This window comes from Eufriesea mexicana, unplaced genomic scaffold (genome assembly GCF_001483705.2).
Source record: "Eufriesea mexicana isolate 0111107269 unplaced genomic scaffold, ASM148370v2 scaffold794, whole genome shotgun sequence".
Lineage (NCBI taxonomy): Eukaryota > Metazoa > Arthropoda > Insecta > Hymenoptera > Apidae > Eufriesea > Eufriesea mexicana.
The window spans coordinates 1,363,778-1,388,147 of NW_016908953.1; the positions used below are offsets into that span (position 1 = coordinate 1,363,778).

At 37.7% G+C, this 24,370-nt stretch overlaps 3 protein-coding genes across 3 annotated transcripts in view; 2 read left to right on the top strand and 1 right to left on the bottom strand.

Moving 5' to 3' along the window:
• The window catches only part of ec (ubiquitin specific peptidase echinus), a 133,592-nt gene extending 133,037 nt beyond the window's left edge, over positions 1-555 (top strand). Inside the window, exon 11 of the mRNA XM_017899091.1 lies at positions 3-555. Coding sequence (XP_017754580.1) covers positions 3-555 — 553 coding nt within the window. The remainder of the gene's footprint in view (positions 1-2) is intronic.
• Positions 556-2,737: 2,182 nt separating this feature from the next.
• On the bottom strand, positions 2,738-10,227 carry LOC108546813 (membrane metallo-endopeptidase-like 1). Its single transcript, XM_017899071.1, has 18 exons — positions 9,894-10,227; positions 9,276-9,442; positions 7,957-8,118; positions 7,753-7,836; positions 6,941-7,152; positions 6,557-6,751; positions 6,359-6,472; positions 5,847-5,988; positions 5,576-5,693; positions 5,111-5,201; positions 4,853-5,029; positions 4,659-4,759; positions 4,501-4,559; positions 4,350-4,401; positions 4,189-4,256; positions 3,954-4,099; positions 3,248-3,409; positions 2,738-2,989 (listed from the first exon to the last, which is right to left on the bottom strand). Exons 1-18 carry the CDS (start codon positions 9,911-9,913, stop codon positions 2,810-2,812), a joined length of 2,250 nt encoding a protein of 749 aa, XP_017754560.1. The 5' UTR covers positions 9,914-10,227; the 3' UTR covers positions 2,738-2,809.
• A 2,172-nt stretch (positions 10,228-12,399) lies between these two features.
• On the top strand, positions 12,400-21,030 carry alpha-Man-Ia (alpha-Mannosidase class I a). Its single transcript, XM_017899067.1, has 3 exons — positions 12,400-12,937; positions 20,701-20,922; positions 21,025-21,030. Exons 1-3 carry the CDS (start codon positions 12,557-12,559, stop codon positions 21,028-21,030), a joined length of 609 nt encoding a protein of 202 aa, XP_017754556.1. The 5' UTR covers positions 12,400-12,556.
• The last annotated feature ends 3,340 nt before the right edge of the window (positions 21,031-24,370 follow it).

The following is a 24,370-nucleotide window of genomic DNA, read 5'->3' on the forward strand; positions in this document are numbered from 1 at the left end:
CAGCACTCTCAGCAGCAATTCGCGTATCCGCCAACTCAGTCTCCCAGCCCTTATCAGAACCAGTACAACCACAGTTCCTATCAAGGGTACCCCTACCAGTCGGTCCCTCAGCAGAACAGAATAAACCAACCATTGCCGCAGTATCAGCCACCACCCAACCCTCCAGCCTCTTACCAGCAGCAGCAGAACATGCCGAATTACCAACAGAGACACGAGAACTATCAGAGGCCACCCCAGAAGGCTGATCAGCAAAACATCCTGGCCCCCAACCAGACGTACCCCAACGCCCTGCAGAACGGTCAGATCCAATCGAACATGAAATACCCTACGTACCAGCACCCTCCAGTGACCAAGCAGAGCAAGCAGATGCATTTCGTACCCTCGTCAAAGAACGCTACTGTGACCCAGTCAGCGTCTACCTTACAGAAGCCTGCTGTAGGTGGCGCTGCGAGGACCGCGCCGTGTCACCTCTGCCGGAAGAAGCAGGTGACCGAGCCTGCCATTTACTGCTCGGATTGCGACTTTTACATGTCCCGTTTCCGGCCAAAGAACTGATGCCCCTTACACCGATTGTGAACGATAACAAGTGAAATATTGCACGTCGACCGGTCGGTTTGGTAAGACGGTTCTCATAGGAGTTGTATAGATGGAGTATAAGCTTCGTGTAGGATAGTGCTGTCTAAGCTAAAGCTTCTAAGTTTAACGATAAAGTATAGGAAGAAGAAAAGTGAAGAGTACCGATATATGAAAATATGTCGAACTATGTCCGAACTATATCTAACTATATCTTCGAACTATGTCCTTCTTCTTGCTCTTTAATTTCGAAACAAGCTCTCGTACCAACTCGATTGTTATCATCGAAAGCGTACGAAATTCGATTAATCTTAGACGAACCGATGGTTCGTGACTTCTGTACAAAGTTAAGTTAGTTGTAGATTTGTATAATCGAAGACCTTCGTCGTGCAGCTATTAACTACATGTATGCGTTGTACCATTGACCGTGTACTTAGCGACCTTTGTAATTTATAGTGTAGAAAGAGCACAGTCTCGTATATCATTCGCGTTCTTACGTAATGTTTCGTGCTTTGTACGTTAGTGTAACGTAGCGGGTATGCTCGTATCTTAAATCCTGTATCATTTACATCTCTCTTGCTTCTGTTGTACATAATTTCTGTGTAGAGATTAAGTTGCCTGTATAAAATCGATGTAACGTTTTAGGGCTAGCTTTACGAGCAAGCAGTTTTCTGTTTCACGCACACAAACACGTTTCGACAAACGCAGCGATCGTACTTCGTTCTGGTGACAGTCTATCAGAATTGTGATACTAGCCATGCTACATAGGGTTCTTATCGTTAAACGTTGAAACTGTATCGGGTGGATCGCGCAGACGATGCAGATAGCCGCACAAGATGAAGTGAGAAACGGATGAAGCGTGAAGGGAACATGATCTCTGATGAAAGCGTGAAGTTTATATTTTATGTTGATAGGCGTTGATGTTATACATAATTATTGCGTACTTAACGATTACGTTGTATTGTACGATTGTCTATGTGTACTAGATCGATGTACAAATCACCCCCCCGATTTTATACGTTTTGTATGAGTATTTTGTTTTAAAAATACTTGATTTCCTCCCGTATGACATTGAATAAACCGCTGTCGAGATATTTCAATTACGAGTCCCAGAATTATTTCACACACGAGTCACTGTGATATCGTTACGGCACGGAATACCGTCGCGACGAAAATTTGCGAAGGAAAATTAATAGAATTTTCGGAAGAAATTCGAAGAAATTTCTAAAAATAAGGCAGATGAGAAATTTCTAATATATTATCTATATATATTATTAGGCATATTCCGATATACAGTAGAGACCATATTAGTATCCAAAATTTAGGACTATGTCTAAATATTTACTTGATGAGTGGCTTCTGAGGGTTTGATCTATAGAAGCAGAAGAAACGAGTACGAGAGAAATAATCCTATCTAACAGGCGTATAACGGCACGAGTATAAATGCATGAATGAGAAATTAGTGTCTATGGTATTCCATGCGATTATTTCTAAGAATAGATGGGGAAATAGCTAACGCAATCAGGACCAGAGAATGTACTTGAAGATTCGAAGAAATTAAAAATTCGAATTATCTCTTTGCGGCACAGGATTTCAGATAAATAAAATAGACCCACGTTGCATAGAAATTTTATTACGTTTTAAATGAAACAAAATTGGCATAGAACTAATTTTTATAAAAATTAACACACTTTTACGATTTTTCACATAAAACCACGAAAATGAGATTGTCGCAATAAATCTTCCGTTTGCAACAATTGATGAACCTGTACTGGCATGTTGAATGTTGCTAACACAAGCGAATACATTTGTAACATTTGTCGAAGGTATTACCAACTGCTTTACGTAAATAAGACGAAATATAAACCTATGAGCATGTAGCTATTGCAATATTTCGAGGTGGGACTAAAAATGGGACACTTTTAATCCCAGTGTACCCCAAAGAACTAAAACAATGCAAAAGGTAGAGAAATAAGGAAATAATTTTTCCAAAAACAATTTCCGAGTTTTATAATAATTAAATCTTATTTACAGCAAGAATTTAAACATCGATAAATACGTACTAATTTATAGCAGGATTTAAAGAATCTCCCTTATTTAAAACAAGTTTCGCTTTATTGCTTAAAAATCGTAAAAATGATAAAAAAGACAGGACTTGCTCGCTGATTAGAAACCGATAAGTACCATTCTATTTCTGTCCGTACTTTGTTCAAAGTTTGCCTAGCATGTTACGATACTAATTCCACAGTGTACACTTGTGTCGTCGATTCATAGAACTGTTTCGCGGGCACTTGAAGGTTTTGGAGAACGCCGCCATATTGGAAAGGGAGCCTATGATGCGGTACTTTGCAGGGCTGTGCTCGTCATCGTTCATTACCATCTGCTCGTACTGTGGCCTCATCGTCGAGCACCAGGACTACGAAAAAGTGGATTCGTGATAATTAGCTGGGGAACGTTTATCTGATATTTCTTTAGAGATAGAATTAACACTCGATAACATATCCCACATATATAAACAATTATTCCCAGTTGATTTTAGCTTGTTAACTCAGCTGTTAACTGACCATTCACGCTTGAAATATTCCTATGAAAAAACGGAATTTTTCCGTATTGTTGATACTTGCGAGAAAAAAAAGAACTCAATGGAATTATTCGAGTACACGAGGTTGCTCACATTGGCGAAGGTTAGGAAGAAGAGTTCGTCGTTTGAGATGTGCTCCAGACCAGGTAGCTTCGTTTGCTTCTTCTGCTCTGTTAATGTCTTGTACGCCGAATAAGCGATCTGTATGCCAACCGAGTCTGCCATGTTCTCGTTCTTTGTCAGATATCCATCCAGCTAAATTCAATTATATACTATTATACATCGTCGTTAGTATACAGGGAGTACACGTATTTTCTTCTAGCATTGGCGTAGCCAGAGCTCTAAAATATTTCCAAAAATATTGCCAGCATAGAAAGAGGAAAAATTTGGTACGATTTTTGCGTTGCCCATCATCATTGAGAGTTGCAGATATAATTATTAAAAATTAATTATTATTAGAGCAATGGAAATTCGAATTTTCAATTTTTAACTAAATATAAATAAAGAAATCCGTGTCACGAGTGAAACATGTGGATATTAAAAAATTGCCTGCACCTCTGTCACTTTCGCAGTGAGAGTGTCTCATATTCAAATTAAAATGCAGAATATTTGCATATTTTTTTAAACTGTTACAAAAACAGTTGAAGCATCGGTGCTTACGTAATTCGAGCATTACGATAGCCGGGCATTGTGTACAAGGTGAGTAATTTTCCAGCGGATGATTCAGATTAGTTCAGTAGATTAAAAAACGCTTGGAAAGCACGTAGAAATTGTTTCGAGCGTTAATGAAAGGACTCACCTTAACGTGTTCGCCATTCTCGTCGGTGGAATCGAAGGTGTAATTGCCATATTGATCGACGAAGCATTTCGATCGTTGCTTGTGCTCGTCCGACGCGTGTCGAGAGGTCCATGAAATCCTGTAGCCCTCTTTGTCGAATTTTATTCCTGGGTGAAATTAAAATTACGTTATCAGACTTAGAACACGAGAACGTATTCGATTGGATAATATTTTATGGAATTGAGAGGCTTTTTACCATCGTCGTCGAAGCCATGGGATATTTCGTGGCCGATTATGAATCCGATGATTCCATAATTAATAGCGCTGGCAATTCGTTTATCGATAACGTTCATTAGTAGATTGAATTATGAGCAAGTGGGAAAAATACAGCGAAGATTGAGAGATGAAGAGGCTTACTCTGGTAAAGAAGGCGTGAAATAAGCGTCTCGCAGTTCAGCTGCTGGTATGACTAAAAAAGCAAACTTCGATAAGGAAATTTTCTCTCTTCGCTGAAAAATAGTTTGTTAGCAATAGAAATGCGAAATTTTGCAGTTTTTTGCACACTCACATATTGCATTGATTATCTGAGTGTAAAACGCGTTTACTGTTATGGGATATTCTAACCATCTGGAAATTAAAGGGATTAGACGTGGATGAAACAAGTTTTAATTTAAGCATCGAGTGTTTAATGAATTAAAATAGCTTAGTTTCTTAGCGGAGACACACTCTTCTTTCACGACAGGTTCCCTGAATTCGATTAGACTCTTTACGAGTTCCTTTTCTTGGCAGTTCAGGATATTTTGAAAATAATCCGTGCCTATGCGAAGCTGCGAACGATCGAAAGGATCGAATAATTACGTGATTTTAAATATTTATGTGCTCGTTGAAAATTTATTTTTTAATTATTTTCAGACAATTACCCCGTCGTAATATCGAGTAACAGCATCGTCGTCCTTGTACCACTTTGGATATCCAATTTCAATCCCTAAGTTATCCAGTTTCTGCGTTAATAGCAGTTTCATGGGACTTGGTAGCCACTGGGCCTGTGCTATGCGCGATTTTAATTTCTCCTTTATCCTTTTAACCATTTTCGTCGCCTAGATAGAGAAGATAGAGATGACAGGAGAAACGAAAATAAGAGTAAAACGAATGAATAATTTTGCAATCCTTGGAATTACCTCGCGTATCGCGTGGTCTGAGGTATATTTTTTAACGAACATGTAAGAAACTGCGTCCTTCATTCTTATGTTTTGCACGCAATCTTGCCATCTGAAAATGAATTAAACATAGTATTTGATATTCGAATTAATCGTGATATATAATACCTAATACCTAATACTGAATTACATAAAATAAATAAATATAATATAATATAATAATATAATAACATAATATTAAATAGAATATTTTCATTTTATCAAAAGTATCCTATATTTTCGAATTTCACGATAAGCAAGACAGAAATCTAATTTAACACGTCGCCTATAATAAAATACCAAGTATTCGAGTTTCTCGAAATCAAATTGTCAAAGATATATAAATTGCAAGTGTTGCGTAACGTGTTCTAAAAGGCTGGAAGATCCTGCAACATTATGTTTCTAGATAATAAGACAGCACGGAATGGAAAAATGTGTAAAGACTACCGTGGAACATAATTGGATACATTGTACGAGGAGAACGATATGTTGAACTGAATATCCCTCATCTCCTGCGTGGTGTATGACAGAAATTTGTTCACCATATTCCATTGGATGTAGTTCACTGTAAACAACGGAGATGATAAACGTAAGCCACGTAATAAGAGACTACGTGTCCAAAGAGGACATCGAGTCGACCATTAATCTCGGCGTGATTAGGGAAATAACGAAGAACAGCGGTGAATATAAATTACAGTTTCTGTAATTACGGTATTACCCAGCACACGTTCGCTGGTGCCTCCAAGCAACCCGGCCAGCTTATGAAGAAATTTCGGATTGTATACCATGATGGGTTCGGATGAGGTTATGGTGATATTGGCCAGCTTGAATATGTGTTGTAGCATGTCCAAGAAGTCTATCTAAAAATGTTCCACGTGAGAATACTATCTCTTATTTCCTGTCATAATTAAAAATTAACCATATGAACAATTAGCATTGAGATCTTAGTGTAGAAGGACCACTAAAATTGAATCCTTGTGACGAATGAGAAAGTGTGTCAGATTGTCATTGGCGATTAGAAAATGACAATTGATTTTGATATCAAATAGAGCATAAAGTACTAGGAAGTGATTCGCTATTAGATTTACTATTTTTGGTTTAAATATAATTTAGAAAACAAATTATAAAATTATTTTCAATATTTTGGAAAAAATTATAGCAAAGATCAGGAGGGTCGAAGGTTAAATTATTCAGCTGGATAAGAAATAGTACATGTTCCAAAAATATTACCTTCGCCGTAGGTTCAGTAATGCCGGAACTATTATACCATTTCTGCAATTCTTTGATAGTCATTCTTTCGTAATTATCGCTGTTCGTGTGTATCTCCTTTCCGGTTTCAATGATCTATAAAGACAGAATAAGATGAGATTTTTCACGCTCGTTTTAAGGATAAAGCAATTCCTAGGTCCTATCCTAAAGGATATTTACTTCTATCAGTTTCAACTCAAAGTACATCATGTTCAATACATCCGTAGTTAACTGTTTTCTTTCTAGAGTGTACCCTTTTTCTTCTGCAAAAGCTTGCGCTACACGCATGATGCAAATCATGTATGCACCGCCATAAGACTGCATTTCGCTTAAATCTATTTTACTTGACAGAGGATATATGGCTTCTTGATCTATCTGCAATGCAAAGTTTCTCGATAATCGTTGTGAAAATGTATAATAATTTCAGTAATAAATTATCCTTGACGCTAGAAGGCTATGTACAAATTATGTTCTTCCATTATTACGTTTCTTTCTCTTTAGGGACTATTTAATTAAAATTATTAATTAATTGCAATATTTTGGATCATCGAGTTCGTAGCTTACTGTCAATACGTAATGCTTCGTGTCATTCAAGTCGATTTCGTATTCGAAATTGTAGAAAGTATTGTCGCCGATTAATGTCACGTAGTGCTTGTCGATCTTTTGCCAAGTTACTTTATTAGGATTCCATTTGTTCATTGGCATTGCTGCAGGCCATCCACCATTTTTGTCCACGATCTCCAGAATCGGCTTTATCCCTCTCTTTTCAATTGCATCTGTCGGAACATTTCAAAAGAATTTGCAGGAAGCTTCGTATCTTCGAGGAGGAATCTCTCCTTTAACATATTACACCATAAAATACGTAATTATTCGAATATCACGAAATATTTCTAATTCTGCTCATTAAATTACATTTTTAATTACACTTGCACAATTAATTATATCACAATTAATTTTATGTCATAGATCGTGTTCGATGATCTATTCCAATTATTTCATGGTCACGAATGTGCCTTAAAATACTATTTAAAGTTCCACAATTTCAAATTAGATTCGTCAAATCGTCACGATATAAAAGGGAATATTTTACAAACCAAAATTAAAAATTTTCCAAATTTTTAAAAAATCGTGCCACAAGAAATTAACTGGGATAAATATATATTAATGGGAAAATATTCGAGTTCGAATTTTTATCTCTAAAGTAATGGATTCGCATGAACACCGTATATAATTTCAATTCAAATTAGATTTTATCTCCAGCGAGAACGGTAAATGCTTTTTACAGTGCAAACACGTCTAAATGACAAAAACAGTTTTCGAATAATTATGCACCTGACGAAGTTAATTTAAGACCATCATCATTGCAATTTTCCTACCTATATCCATGCACGAACGGTAGAGCTTCTTGGCCATTCTGACAGGCGGGATATCAGCGGCGTTATCGTATTCCTCGAGGACTTCTTTAAATAGAAAATTCAAAAATACTAACACTCATCGCGAGACAGCGATATCAGTCTCTTCTTTCTCCGTTTCAAAAATATTTCTATTCAAAAATATCGAGCGAAGAAATATTTTCTTACCTCTGACGCGTTTGTTGGTTTCGTCGGCGATGATGTGATCCTCGGACCATTCGAGCTTGTTCTCTGGAACAGGGTTGTACTTGTCCCATGAACCACAGGCGTACTGGTAGAAATCTTCGCACGGGTCAGCTCTCGTATCTCTGCTTTGCTGAATCCTCTTCGCTGAGGTAACAATGACAAGATGATATACTCGTTGAATCGTACATTCATTACGGTTTGCAATCGTTCGATCAGCTGTTCATAAATTATTCACGAGCGTGGAAGACTATCGAACACGCGAATTTTACCTGGCTAACAGGAAAAGTGCATTTGAGGAAACATCGCTCTAGTCGGGGGGAAACCTACTTTAACTCGGTTGAAATCTGTACTGCTCTTGCATTTCCTGGATTCGATAAACGGTATAGTAATTTGGAAGAAAAATCAGTAAATATATTCTTCGATAAACGAACCAAAGGAATTATCATTGATAATAGAACTACCATCTCGAAAAGTGCAGTATACGTAAATGTAGTATACGTAAATAATACTGATTCACTCAGTATTATAATATATTTTTGTATATTATTATTACTCATTAATTATTTTATTATTGGTACTTTTATACCTCTATACTTTTATATTATTATTGGTACTTTTATACTTTTATACTATTATTGGTACTTTAATACTTTTGTACTATTATTGGTACTTTTATACTTCTATATTTTTATACAATTATTGGTACTTTTATACTTCTATACCTTTATACTATTATTGGTACTTTTATACTTTTATACTATTATTGGTACTTATATACTTTTGTACTATTATTGGTACTTTTATACTTCTATACTTTTATACTATTATTGGTACATTTATACGTATATAATTTTCAATAAAAGTCAATGTTAATTTTTTCAAAACCGCTGTAATGCTTTCAGAGACTTTGATTCATATAGAACAAATGATCTAAGACTCGAATATACTTAAATATACTGAAAATAAGAGAAGATAATAACACGTTAGTAATCATTTGAACTTGTCACATTCCTCTACATTGTAAATAACACTGAATTACGAGAAACACCGGAAAAGACAGGATGATTCTGCATTTTCATAATTCGCGTCTCGTCTGGCGCGTTTCTATTATACTCGAGGTCCGTGGTGTGACATCCCGTTTCTCATTTCCGAACACCTGCCGTTCCCTAGTCTCGACGAATTATCGATAACGTATCGACACCTATGCTGCCCCCCGGCACGGTGTTCTCTTACATAATGTAACTCATTTGCAAGAAAATTGCAACTTATGTAAATGTTACGTCACGTGAGCACGAACGCACCGATCTCGTAGCAGTGCTCGGACTCGCACACGTTCTGCTTCGGATTTCCACGGTAGTCGTGGTACGAGTCCGCTTCCGTGTCGTTCATCGTGTTCACGTTCTTCCAGATCCGCGTGAATATCGATGGCGGAAGCGCTGGCATCGCCGTGACGACTGTCAAGTGACACCTGCAAAAAGAGAAATAGGAAACAGAGGGAATAATGAATAATCATTGCAGCCAATGATCCAAGTGTACCAGAGTGACAGAGTCGAGGAAAACGCGTCTCGAACGTCTGGCAGATGATTGACTAGCAATTAAACGATTAGATCACCTGTCACCGTGTTCGACGTGGTCATAAATTTGTTTAGCGAATCGTATTCGTACTTTCCACGAGGAGTCGTTTATGGGTATCGTTTCTCGCTCGACTGCGATCAAATTTCTCGTTTTAATTGAATTCGTAGTCGAAAATTCTTCGTACGCGTCTACCTGCATTGCGTCTCGATGATTTACCGTCGCTCGAGCGAAGCTGATTCGTCTCAACTGTTATGTGGATACATTTCAAAACGTGACACGACGAGTGGTTCGAGTCTGTATGATAAATCGTGTGACGATTTATCGTCGACGATTTGGTCACTTACATTAGCCACAGGAGCTGCATGGTTGACCAGGAAGCGGGATCCTAGACTGATGCATCGGCCGTGGCAATCCAAAAGTCACCAAGGCAGCTTTCTCGCTCGTATTATATATATCTCTCTCGCTGTAGGAGATGAATCATCTTTTTTTCGTGAATTTTAAATTCTAATGGGAATCCCAAAAATTCGCCGAATCCCAGGGACAATTGTTGTAGCTGATCACAGCCTGCTGATCATTGTCCGATATTCGATGATTGGAATTTATGGGGAAATTGCAAGCGGAGTGTATCGTGTGACTGAGCAGAAATTTATCGGCGACTTGTTCTCCTCTGAACTTTCAGTGGAATAAGGAAATACTGCGGAAACTGAACTTCCCATTCTACTTTTATAGAGTAGTGGGGTTTACACCTTCGGTGTCATATCATAGTGGGAATAGATTGGCCTCGATATTAATTCAATGGCTTGTCTCTCATTCACGATTTACGTATGATGCATAAAAACCAAATCTCTATTAATTATCACAAAAACTATAGTGTGCTACCGCCACAACGGATCATTTGTCGACACGTGCATTTCTTGGGAAAAGTTAGCAAATATGTATTACTGTACACGTATGTGTACAAATTTTTTTCCTAAATTAAATAAAATTATTAATTAGAATCAAGTTTCATGTAAATCTGAAGTTTACGAAGTGCATATCGATAGTTAAATTTAATATTCCATTTGCTATTGGTTCGCATCTGACAGTGATACAAAGATGTAAATACGTTATCGCAAATGAGGTATAGAACAGATTTATCATACGATAGATTTTTGTGTCCTGCCTCGGGTATTCTAGAGCCATATTACCACTATAGAGACATTGTCGGTAAGGAAGAAACGTTACTGATTCAGCACAGGCTAGAGAAAATCAATGATTGGTATTATAATTAAATTGAACAAAATTGTAATATTACAGTTTATATATGGAAAATATATTACAGTCGTAATTGATGTATCCCTTGAGACATTGCAGGCTTAGCCACGTTTTATACGAGAACAAAAATAGTCACTGGACTGACTCGCGAGGTCTCATAGCCGAACACATCGTGCCTCTTCCGTTAGAAATAAAAACCCATAAAGGAACCATCCCGTGAAGTTTAATGACAAGAACGCTGTGTCCAATTGTGTTTGTGAAGGTACATAAGGTGACTATGGCTGCAAATCTTCAATATGACCACGGTTAGTCTGGGGAACTCGATGTATGTCTGAGATGAGAGATTTGATAGTGTTTTGAATCGGAATCAGGAATGTATAATGTGAATATTACGTACAATTGTTGCACAAGTGTCAAATAGCAGTTTAAATTTATTGGAATTCCAAAATATTTTCAATTATGTAAATAATTTAATTATTTTAATTTTAATTAATTTACTATGAAGGCATACGAGTAATATAATAATTTGTTTAATAATTAAAAAATTGTTTAGAGTACAGTGTGGGTGGAGTGGACAGTGGTCATCGTCTAGTCTATGGCACTAGTCAATGACCATTGTCCAGTACAACTACATCTGGTATTAGAGTGTAATTTTCGATCCGTTCGCTTCGAAGTCAGACTGATAAATAAGCTCCCACCACGATGACGCAGTTTATATAAACGACTGCGGCCGGCCGAAGAGCGGCCGAACATTCGCGACTGTTCCCGAAGCGTCTAGTAATTATTTTTCTACCGTAATAGGCAATAACTCATGTAACTTTTTTTCTCCCATTCTAAATTCGCGATTCTACTAATTTGTTATTAACAATATTAATTTGTTATTAACAAAAAATTTAATAATTTACATATTATATATAATTCATTAATTAATGGCTACTTTTTAAGAAAGAGAATATTTCATAGAAACGTCATTGCGTCTGTTTTATCGATTACGTTGAATATAACTCTTAAAGTCCTTGGTTTAGTTGTAGAGGGCATAACAATACCTCTTATGTTTTCGCGGTATCGATATTTCAGAACACGTGTTACGAGGTCTTATAAAATGAGAAATCTGTTCGATATATCATTTGTGACATCTACGAAACATATGGTAGTGTGAATATATATTATTCTAAGTGATAACTTCTTAAATAAAAGGCCAATGTAACCCGGGAATGGGACAGATGATTGCATTACTTAAAATGTTTGATTCGGTATCAAGGTTAACGTACGTAATAATTCCATACTCGAAATGTCAAGCGCGAGTTAAGTGTTACATAAAAATATAACGTCGAGGATCGAAAATATTGAACAAGTCGTTCAGCAGAAACATAGATGCGGTATAAAATTTTTATAGCGATATTATTTTTATTCCAAACATTTCCTCGTAATTTATTAGGTTAAAAATTATCGTCGAAAGGAAATGGCATTTTATCGACAGTGCTGGCACGAGTGGTATCGTGCCGACCAATCCCGTGATCGATTACGTGTCGTTGAGAAACGTAGTTGGCGCTTGAGTCGCGCCAGCTGATTGGCGCTAGGATTGCGACGAAGTGTCAAGCTCGACGAGCAGGTGGTGCTCGCGTGCCACCGCATTTGTAATGGCGTGCGACGGCTAGGAAAAGGGCAACAACGCGCACGAGTGCTCGAGTTTTCGTCTGTTGTAAAAACGGGAAGTGCGTTGGTGCGTGCGTGGCGTGACAGTATCGTGAAAATGACAACGACGTCGTCTATTCTGCCGTCGTATCAGCGGTTCGTGAACGGTGTGCCGGTGCCTCTCTTCTCGAGACGGTCGTTCCGCCCGCGTGAAAAGTATCTGATCCTGTTGGTGTTTTTGATGTTCGGTGTCGTGTGTTTCGGAACGTTCTTCTTTTTGCCGGATTTCCGTCCGGGCACCGGCGGCGTTGCAGTGAACAGTGTTTACCGTGTGTACCGACATATGCAAAAAGCGGGACCGGAGCTGCTCATACCGGCGCCACCTCGTATGCAAGGGGGCCTGAAGGGGTCCATGGGTCATCCGAATGCTGTGCCACCTGGACACGAGGGCATCGATCATCAGGATGTGCATCTCCTCGAGGACAAGCAGAAACTTCAGGTCCGCGCGTGTGTCGAAATCTCGACGTTGCGCTTCTTTCGATTTTCGATCGTGCTCGACTCTCGATTTCCTAGCCTATAAAACCGCGCGCTCGCCTGTCATCGTTTCGTCGCAAATCGAATGGTGTTGTTCTCTTTGACATTCACTCGACAGCCTGTACCGTCACGTCGTTCTCGTTCTGTTTTTCATATCGACCCATGTGCTCCGTTCCTTCAGCTGTTACACGCTTTCACGACTCGTTTGTTTACATGCGGCCATCGTGACGTATCGCGGGCACACGTGTGTACGCGTAACGGGCAAAAGTTCGCACGGTTCGTGATTCTCGATATTCCTTCGATTCGGCTGCCTCTCGCCGCTATTTATCCCAGCCCGGTTTCCGCGCTAACGGTAACTGTCAACGTGTTTTCAAGAGCTACGTATTTACCGACCAACACGTCCGCCATACCGTCGTCCCGTTTACCCGATCGGTTCGTCGAAATTCGGCTATCGTTATTCGTTCGTTTTTCACGTTGTTGCGTCGCAGTTTCGTGTGTCGCGTCAACGGCTCAATGTTTTCGGTCCCGTTTTCCCCGTAAATTCCGCGTACACGCAGAACGACCGAAACGTTCTACTCGCGTTTCGCGTGGCTGGAATATTTATAACGGAATATGAAAGTCCGAAACGCTCGGCTCGATCACGTTCCATCGTTGCGCAGTTTCTCAAACCGGAAAACGAGAACCACCGTGCGCAGTTAGACGACATATCACGCGTATTAAATGGCGGGTAAATTACGCGCATTGTGGAACGTAACTGTGTGAAACTCGTTGGCCGAGATTGAATTATCTAATTTTTCGTCGGGCTGCGGGCTAGTGGCGCACCCGCAACGAGTTTTATCAACGCTAATAGACTCGTCCTAAAATTTCAGAGCACAATTTCCGACGCATCGACGACGTGACCCTCGTTGAGACACTTTGCTCCTACCGCCATATATATATATACACACACACACACATGTATGTATATGACGATGCGAAAAATATGGCGGCCGTTTGTATTCTCTTTATTTATGTAAATTGTTCATCGATAATAGAATGATAATTTACTTGCGGTTATCAGTCAACGTAAAAACGTGAAATATGTCCATAATATATACAAAGTGTCACTAAAATACAGCGATAGGTTACCGTGCATTTCCACTGATATATAATACACAATCTATTGATCGGCAATGAAACGGCAACTAAATTATCCTTATTAGTCGCAACGCGGATAAATGCGAGTATTGACAAACATACAGGGTGACGTAAAAGTATCGACTATTCAACACTTCTCCAACTCGCTCGTAGCAATGTAGGAAATTAAGTTATTAATATAGCAATGACATCGAAACACCAGTCGCGGGTCTAAATATAGAGAATTAGGATTAAACGTATACAGGGTGTCCGGAAAGTACGCATCTCGTATATAATTACCGAATCGATTCAACTGGCGGAAATAAATTAGAAATTGGTTAAAGGGCCGTAGATACGAATCGGAATGCCACGTTCCTTTCTCCCATGTTTAATACCCGGTGAAATATTTTCTCCCAACCACGGTAGCTCGAACAAACACGGCGTAACAACTGGATATCCGTCGAGTGGATGGGAAAATAAACTTTTTCGATGGTTTACAATTTCCACGTGTATATTTAACACGTTGAGACCGTCTTGCCACGTTCGTTCGCTCGTTTCGAGGGCTATAAATCCTCGGTCGCCTGTAAAACGCTGGCAAACGCGGTGAAAGCGATATTAAAAGGACGGCGGAATCGAACGGATGGCAGCGAAAGGTGTATCTGGTTTTATCGGCTAATTAACGATGACGAGCGTGAGATTGTCGGCCGATTTACGGACCGATCGCTGGATCGGCGCCATTCTCGCTTTCGCGGCCGAAACGCGGCCGCCCCCCACCCCCTCCCCCCGAATAATAGAATTTATCGGGGATTTGCGCCCGATCGCGTCGCACGCATACGTCCCGCGAATACGTTTAACGTTGCGAAACGCGTCGCCGCGCGCAAACTTGTTTACAACGTTCTCGATAACCGTTGTATTTTCATTGTAAATTCTTTTTTCGCCCGAGCTCGTTCCAGCCGTTCATTATTCCGCGTCGAAAATTTATTTCACGGGAATAGACGCAGTTGCCCTCGTAACTTTGTAGTTTTACTATTTCGCAGTTTCATAATTCGGAAATTTTGTTAGCCAATAATTTAACGATTTCAGAGTTTGGTAATTTTGGAATTCGGTCATTTTATCATCTACGTTTCGATATTATAACCCGATGATTTGGTAATTTCGCAGGTTTACAATGCAATAACGTTGTAGTTTAATTATTTTGTACCATGGTAATTTCGAAATTTAATGATATTATTATTTATTTTCTGATATTGTATTTTGATTATTTAGTAATTTTATTACGCAATATATTCGAAATTTATCAATTTCATAACGTAGTAGTTTGATACTTTAAATTACACGATTATAAAATTGTCGAATTATTAAACCATTAAAGTATCAAACTACTACGTTATGAAATTGATAAATTTCGAATATACTATCATTAAATTACACGATTATAAAATTGTCGAATTATTAAACCATTAATGATATTTTTTTACAAGACCAATTTGGTACATAGAAAATCTTCTCGATGATTAACAAAGGTCAGTTCCTTATTGGAAAATCAAAGTGTTACGTTTTCACCGTCGTGATCCATGAAATATCAGTCAGTGGAAGATTCGACTAATGGATCTCCGCCAGCTGGACTTATTAAAATTGAAGCGCGATTCTGATGACAATTTCATCGCGGAACTAGGGTAATTCGAGTGTAATTTAGCAGTTGTTCGCGGGTCTAACAGGTTTAACGTTCGCACATGTCGGATTCACCTACTTTCCCTTGGCATAGTATTCTCACGGCCGAGGAATCCCCGAGAAATGCACGATAATCAAATTTATGCGTGGTAAAAACGACCTCGGAAATCTCTCATTGTCGCTGTTAATTCGAATGGTAATTCCATATGGCGGGAGCGTGGAATTTCAAAGCGGAATCTCGCAGCGAACACCTGCGAATTACGCCATCGACGTGCACCTTCCAATCAGACCGTACACTGAAAGTGTTACGGATATAAAGTTTCGATCGATCCGCGATCCACACGCGATCTTCCGTATTAATACACGTCGATTGCGGAATACGGTTTGCATAATTCGAGACCTATCGTGCGATTTCACGCGTACGTTAATCGGCCTGGATGCAGCTCGGTTAATCGAATTTAATGTAGGCCACCTGGCGACCAACGAAAGGAGTTGTAACGAGTCTCAACCGTATTGAAATTGCCTTTTTACTCCAGTCCCCGTGTAAATTGCACCTTGGTACGAAATTCGCTGGACAAACATTACGATCTTACGTCAGCGTTACTGGCTGATGAATACTTTTCATTGAGTTATTATCAATTATGGAATCTTATACGCCCAGGAAGTTAAGAAATTAGGGTATCCATGATGGATATTTTATCCAGGAAATACTGAGAAATCTTCTGTCTATCTAGAAAAATTGAGAAGAGGGTCGAGAAACATTGCAGTATTGTATTATTATTATTACAAGATTAACACTTTGACTATCATGAACTCTTTATACGGTACTCTCAGGAAGCCACGATAAAATTTCGATTATTCTTAGAATATAATAACGAATTATCAAAGAATATGACAAAAAAAAGAAAATGGTGGAAATTATTAATGTCTTCTATTCAAAGTTCTCTATTTATTTATGAATATATGTTAACGCGATACGATGTACAAACTAACGAATTTTCATCTTTGCAATTGTTCCAAATTACAAAAATTATAATTTCTCGCGTCTTACACGTACGTTTATCACATCGGAAGGTTATTAACACTTTAACTATCACGTACTTTTTACATGGCACGCTCAGGGGGTCACGATAAAATTTCTATTATTCTTACGATATAATTATGAATTATCAAGCAATATAGCATAAAGAAATGGGAATATAGCAAATTATTAATGTCTTCTGTTCAAAGTTCCCTATTTACTTATATTGTTCAAATTTTCAAAAAATGCTTAGAATAAAACAAATACAAATTTAAAAAATTAGTATCGCCGGACATTAGTGACCATCATGGCCTCATTGAGGAGACAGACACCGGTCATTTATGACCACTATGGCAGTCAACGTGTTAATATTCTCGGAATTCAGGATACTGTGAAAAATTGCAGAATCTTAGGTTCATTCAAGACACGAGGCCCTCTGTCATCATTTAAAATTGATCGATTATGTCATATAAATACCCAGGTTACGTAGATTTCAGTTGAATAAGTGGAATGGAATAATCCGACACAGACAAAGTATGAAATATTCTTCGACAAGTTTTTGTCCGAATTTTTCCTCAAACATCGTTTACTTTTTTTCAAATATCAATTTAAACAATCGGTAGCTATAAATACCGTTTTTAATCGCGTTCCTCACGCCTTCGTCAGATAATTCGCGTTCGAAGGACGCTTATTTACGTCCGCGTTTCTTGCACATGCTGCCAGATAACGAAGCGATTTTAACGCGAGAATTGCTCGCATCTGACACATGCCTCGGCGTTCCGACGATTTACGTAAGAATCTGGTATTTGGAAAAATTCGACGGGTCGAATGTTGATGGACGAAAGTTATCGGGGCTGCGTAATTATTCTTCGAATAACCACAGTGCCAGTAAGTCATCGAGCAAATATTAGATAACGCGTGCTGGGTATAAATCGTCCGGTTCGATACACGGTGAAATCTATTGCACGTGCGTATCGAATCGATCTTATCCGGCTAGATATCGAATTCTGATCGAATGACCTTTATATCGGTGTAGCTCGAATCGAAGGGGCTGTTGCGCGTGTTTTGCTCGGACAGAGATTGCAACAAAGTGAAATTTAATTAAAGGGGTAGCAGCGATTAGCGATTAAGATAGAAATTAGAATTAAACTCGGTATCGATTGCTGCACCGATGGTTGACGTTCAAAATACGCAGTGGGAATAACGATTCTCGTTTCGCGCGATTTTATCGTATAATGCGTGTAATTTATTTGACGATTATTAGAAAATATTTAATAGAATAGAAAATAATAGTATGGGATAATTGGGAGAATAAATATAGATTATTCGAAATCAATTTTCATTTGATTTATAAGAAAATCTTTTAATGAAAATATTTCAATTAATATTATAAAAATATTTAATATAAGGAATATCCCAATTTCAAATGAAATTATTTGACGTCAGTTATTATCGGTGGACGTGTGTATACGATTATGAACAAACTGAACGAGAATAATTGATAATTGATAATTACACGCATGTTTGGAAGTTAATCACTGTTTTGTAGATAAACGTAGATACGTGATTACGTTTCAAGCCAGGTCCTATGCCATATTCATTTACGAAAATTAAATTTTCCTGTAACAACGTAGCAATGAAATAATCGCGACTGTTCTATATGTTCATGCGGTATTTCAAAAATAATTTGTTATTAACAAAACCTACCCTCCAATACAGTACTGTCTCTTCGTTTCTACTGAAACTAATTTTCCCGCGTTATAGAATCAAAAATTTAGCAATGAAATAATCGCGGCTGTTCTATATGTTCATGCGGTATTTCAAAAATAATTTGTTATTAACAAAACCTACCCTCTAATACAGTACTGTCTCTTCGTTTCTACTGAAACTAATTTTCCCGCGTTATAGAATCAAAAATTTCGAAACTTTCTGCACAAATTCAAAATTTGCGTCTCTTCGTCATAATTCTAAATAATTCGCGAATTAACAAAACCTATCCTCTAACACATCGCGAAAGTACTGTCTCTTAGTTTCTACTAAAATTAATTTTCCCGCGTTACAGAATCAAAAATCTCGAAAGTTACTGCGCAAATTCAAAATTCGCGTTTCTCCGCCATAATTCGAGATAATTCGCGCATCGTCCAGAATTTCTATTACTCAGAAAATATCGAAACGAGACGGCGCCGGCTGAACCACAATTCAATTCTCCGACGAAACAGTCCATTCGCTGTACAATTATCCTCGAAAGCGTTTTAACCGGGGTGCAAAAGGAAACGAGGCAAAAACAGGCGCCGTACCTGCAACGTTTCACCTTTCGTCCTGTTATAATCACGGCCAGGTGGTCGAGAGTGTCGAGAACGGCGTTCTCCGAGCGAGCCAAGCGAAAGAAGCGTGTTTCCGTCGAGATTGCATTCGGATGACGGTATTCGAATAAATACACGGGCCGTAGGTCTCTCGAGCCGGTCTAGGGAAAATTTGATTTTCATTCGGGCGACGTGGCGCCATTCGCGGACTTAAGACGAAAATTCTGTACAAAGCAGCGCGCCAGCGCCGCTGGGAACCGGAAATAGGGCGGAAAATGGGTATCTGACAGGACGCTGAGTGCACGTAGACAAATCGTATTGTAAAATCCTTGGGAAAAAATGGAAAAATACATCAATGCAATCGATTGTTGAATAAATGGGAACGTTTCATGACCGGAAGAGACTGTGTCGCGTGTTACTGTCCTCTCCAGCTCAAGCATCCTGCACATTGAATTCCTGCTCGTGAAAATCGAATGTCACGACGGGCTTTTAGGGGTAATTCTTTCTGTTCTATCGTCTTCGTTATTTCCGTTATTTTCCGTTATTTTATACACCTGTTCAGATACCCATGTGTTCCTGTATTGTATCGTATGTTTTATTCTTTACAATTCTTCGATTCATAGATGATCACTAAAGGATGTAAAGGATATCAAAATAGTTTCAAGATTGGAATTGTATTTGAAAGATCCTATTTACAACTTTGCGTTGTAATTTTCTCGTGCAATTATCTCCTTGCTGAACATTCCTCGAAATAATAATTTTCTCCTAAATTCGTGATTTTATGAAATTTATTTCAACTTTGTAATTTCTAATTGAAAAATTTGAATCTCGAATGTCTCTTGCTGAGAAATTATTCTGTTAGGAGGAACTGTCTTATATGATCAGTCATTGCATCTATATTTAAGGTCGCTTTTTCTAGTTCATTGGAAGAGGGAGATTTTTTACTGGAGGATCAGAAAGGCGTAAATCGCTTCTCGATCTCGCATATTATTATAATGAGCTACAAGCCACGTGAAAGAGAAAGAAATAGAAATATAAAATAATTCATTAAAAGAATTAAAAATCTTTAGTCGTCAAGGACTACTTGCAAAAGATAATGTCGTGAAAGGACTATAAAATGGAATACTTATTATATGAGGCATAATTAATTGTCGACATTACTCAAATTTCATCGATCTTATTTTATTATTTAGTAAAAAGAATTCTTCTTTCAATTTCCAGTTTATTTTTCAAATTACGTAGTACTACCATTCTCATATATCTTCGTCTAATCTTCTAAATTTCAATTTTTCGTTACTTCGTTAAATTTCAATATATCCAGCACTAAAAATAAAATCCCCATTCTATTCGCTTTCTATTTTATACCACTTTCTATTCGCCAGTAGATATACGCAAATAAATCTTGGAAGCAGTCGTTACTTTCTTCTTCAAGGCTTTTAAAAATTCCTAAAATTCGAAGCTCGAATCGTTTCTTAAAATAAAATAAGGGCTGCTTTATTTAATTCGTTTGAGACCAGCTCAACGAGAGACCAGTTTTCATTGGTTTCGAATTCTTCCGCTTAAAAATACCGCCATTCGAGGACCTCGAGCCGCGATTCGATCTGAGCCGGATTTCAGGCGAAAATCGACGAGGAGTATCAGCAACAGAAGACGCTGGAGAAGCCGGAAGTGAATAGTGATACGCGTGTGCGTGTGAGTAGTTCGTCGCCTATAGTGATCCACCGGAAGGACGACGTTCTGGAGACCGTGCCGCCAGCTCCTGCGAGTAAACTTCCTTTGACGGTTGGCGGAGAGGACAAGGACCCCATCGCCAGGCAACGGAGGGACAAGGTGAAAGAGGTGAGTCCTTTTCCATCATTTTTCCATCATTTTTCCATAATTTTGTACGACCACATAAGGAAATAAGAATATGGTACCAGAAGTTAGACATGTCTTACTCAGAGATAGTATTTTCTTACTCGGAGACTAGGAAAAATTGTTATCTCCCCGATAAGTACAGATACCTCGAAATTTTTAACTCGTTAGTTGGGAACGACTAGATAACTCGTTACACGGATGGCTTGGAAGTAACAATTTATTTTTCTAACAATTCCTCGTTTTTTAACGAAGTATACGTTTGAAACGTAGAAATTAATTATTTTCCATAGAAATTTCTAGATCTCTGATTGAAGGTTAATTAATAAATGGAAAATATTATCTGTACGCTTTAATTCAGCTAACTTGGGCATAGGAAGGATTTAATTTCAATTATTCGCTATATACCGATTATCTGTTTCGTTCAGGATAAAATTATAAATTTTCTCAGAATTTATGTGAACTTTATATCAGCCGAAACACGTTAAGTATAATTTTATTCGCGTAACGGGCAATTTGTCTTTGTATAATTCGATACAGGAAACTTTTAACGTGCCAGACTCGTTATGGCGTTACAGGTATGGATTTATGATATTGAATCAATAATTTTCCATGTTGTGTTATTGTGATATTCTTTTTAATATCGGGAGCGGATAAAATTTAAGATGTTAGCAGAAGTGGAAAAACGTTTGGAACATTCGGTAGATGGGATTATTATCTCGGAATACGTATGTTTAAACGATAACGGTAGCTATATAATTATCATTAGACATGGAAAGGAAATTGCACGTTTCGCAATTGTGTTATGTAATGTTTATTGATCATCAAATATCATTTCCAACTTTTATTGTCGATTTCACGATTATAATCGATTCTTTATATCGGTTTTGCAGCTGTGCATAAAATTGCAATTTTTTCATTTTTCTTGTATGATTTTATCGTTTCCTGTTTAACCGAGATAAATAGATACGAGTACTCAATTAGTTACTTGATATCTTGTTTCTTCACAGTTGTTACCTCGCGCACTCGTGCTAATGCAGTTTATAGCGCAGTAGAAATGGTAGTCGGTGTTTTCATTCGTCTAAGCTCCATTATGGTTATTAAATACGGATAATTTATAAATTCCTCGAAACCTATCGGTGCCTGTAATTCCTCAACTTTTTCGCTTTACGAGTAATCTGGTCTTTATAATTAATAAGACCATTTCTTTTACGTGAAAAGTAAGAAATAATAATAACAGTTCGATTTTTAATTCTACAGTTTATATACGCTAATAATACAGTTTATATACTCATGTAATTCCCGCTTAATTAATTAATTAAATTAATTCGCTAAAAATATTTTATTTGTTGGAGAATACCGTGGATAGGTTAGATTTTGTCAGGATAATCTCTCAGGATAACTATACGTGCTTTCTTTATGGTTGTTTAGAAGGAAGTGACTTCCATCGTTAGGTTTTATTAAAATTGCCGAAAATACCAGATGTCACTAGAAGCGTCTAGTAACATGGAGCGAGAAATTAGAAACTCTTCCACATTATTATTTTCTCTTTATAATTTTAATCCTTTGCACTCGACGATTTTCTGGCTAAAGAAGAACGGGAATTCAAAGATTTCCTGTTACAAAGCTGACGATATTTTTCTGAGCAGTGAATAAGAAATCGTATGATAATTAACACGTAGAATTATTTGATTTCGATACCTCGCACATCGTTACATTATCTGAAATTTGACATATTAATGAATATCGAGCTTAGAAATTTTATCAAATGGTGAATGAAGGGCGCCTCTCGAGCACGTAGGATTAATTTATCAACCGATAGTTCGAACTTTAAATCATCGGTATCGTATTTATAATTAAAATCCAATAGCTTTTCCAATTATTCATCTATAATTATACATCCATTATTGATCAGATTTACGTTAATTATAAGTTTTCAGCTAATGAACTGTCGGCTTTGAAGTCACTTTTACGTAATTTCTGTACATAAATTACCTCTCGAAATATTCTCGCAAAGAACTCTTTCCAGCTAATTCTCTTAACAATTCCTGCTTTATCCCCCCAACCATTGTCGCGAAAACAGCGGGCGCCATCTTCGAGGGTTGTTCGTTCGTTAACCGACCGGCCTCGAACGCGAACATTCTGCCCGTGACTTTGCTTTGCATTTCCCAACTAAATTCCAGCGGCCCCCGAATCCGCGGCATCTCTGTTCCGCCGTTCTGTCGGTTACATTTGCGTATAAATGAGAATACAGTACGTACACTCGCGGATATTCCGATTAATGGCGTTTTCCGCGGTCGTGGCGAAACGAGACGGAACGAGGCGCGGCTAAATCAGCGAGAAACGTACGGCCCTGGTCTCGTAATTTCGGCGCGATAAAAAATGAAATGGTCGGGAAATGCGGCGAAATAGTATTAACGTCGCGAAACTGCCGGAAAATAGACTTTCCACGTGTGGTTTTTCCGACGTAAATTTGAGAAGGAACAGCGGAGAATAGGTTCACGACAATGCGACTCGTTTGGCCTTGGTATAATTTGCATCAACCTGTTTTTGTTTTTCGCCGCTGAAAATGGCGCACTGGATTCGCGGGTTGATCCATCAGTCGCGCAACTCGGCGCATAATTTTCCGCGTGCATCGAACGACCGTTTAACCAGCGCAAAGTTATTCCTCTTTTTCCCCCCCTTTTTTTTTTTTTTTTTTTTTTTTTTTTAACAGATTTCGGTACAGTTGAGAGCATATCGAATTATTTTCCCGTTAGGTTGGCCCGGGATATATAGCGCGTTTCGGGAATTTGGTTTTCGAAACGGAACGAACAACGAAACCGCAAACAACGTGTCCTGGTGATTTTAAACGTGTATCGAATCTTCGAAAACAGCGTATAATATTTAATTTTGCATGGTATCAATTTTTACGATATTTTTATATTAGCGAGGCTTATATTAGTGATCGATTTTTAGTGATGGATTTTTAATCATTTTTTTAGACGAATTTCGAGAATTCCCATAGGGGACAGATGTATTCCTTATTATATTATATTATAATAGTTATATTATAATATAACTATTATAATATAATATAATACAATATAATATAATATAATATAATTATATATTATATAATAATATTATATAACAGACGATAACAATTACGGTGATGACGACGAATTAAAGACGAATAATTAAGTTATATTATAATATAACTATTATAATATAATATAATACAATATAATATAATATAATATAATTATATATTATATAATAATATTATATAACAGACGATAACAATTACGGTGATGACGACGAATTAAAGACGAATAATTAAGTTATATTATAATATAACTTAATTATTCGTCTTCAATGTACCACCGTAATTGTCATAATCTGTTTGTACAGTACATTTAGTTATTTATTATAGATATAGGTGATTCAATAT

Coding starts and splice junctions, on each gene's coding strand:
- alpha-Man-Ia (XM_017899067.1), top strand. CDS start 12,557: ATGACAACGACGTCGTCTATTCTGCCGTCGTATCAGCGGTTCGTGAAC. Junction 12,938..20,700: donor AGGACAAGCAGAAACTTCAG/GTCCGCGCGTGT, acceptor GCCGGATTTCAG/GCGAAAATCGACGAGGAGTA.
- LOC108546813 (XM_017899071.1), bottom strand. CDS start 9,913: ATGCAGCTCCTGTGGCTAAT. Junction 5,202..5,575: donor GTATCCAATTATGTTCCACG/GTAGTCTTTACA, acceptor ATTCATTTTCAG/ATGGCAAGATTGCGTGCAAA. Junction 4,257..4,349: donor TTCACGCCTTCTTTACCAGA/GTAAGCCTCTTC, acceptor ACGAATTGCCAG/CGCTATTAATTATGGAATCA.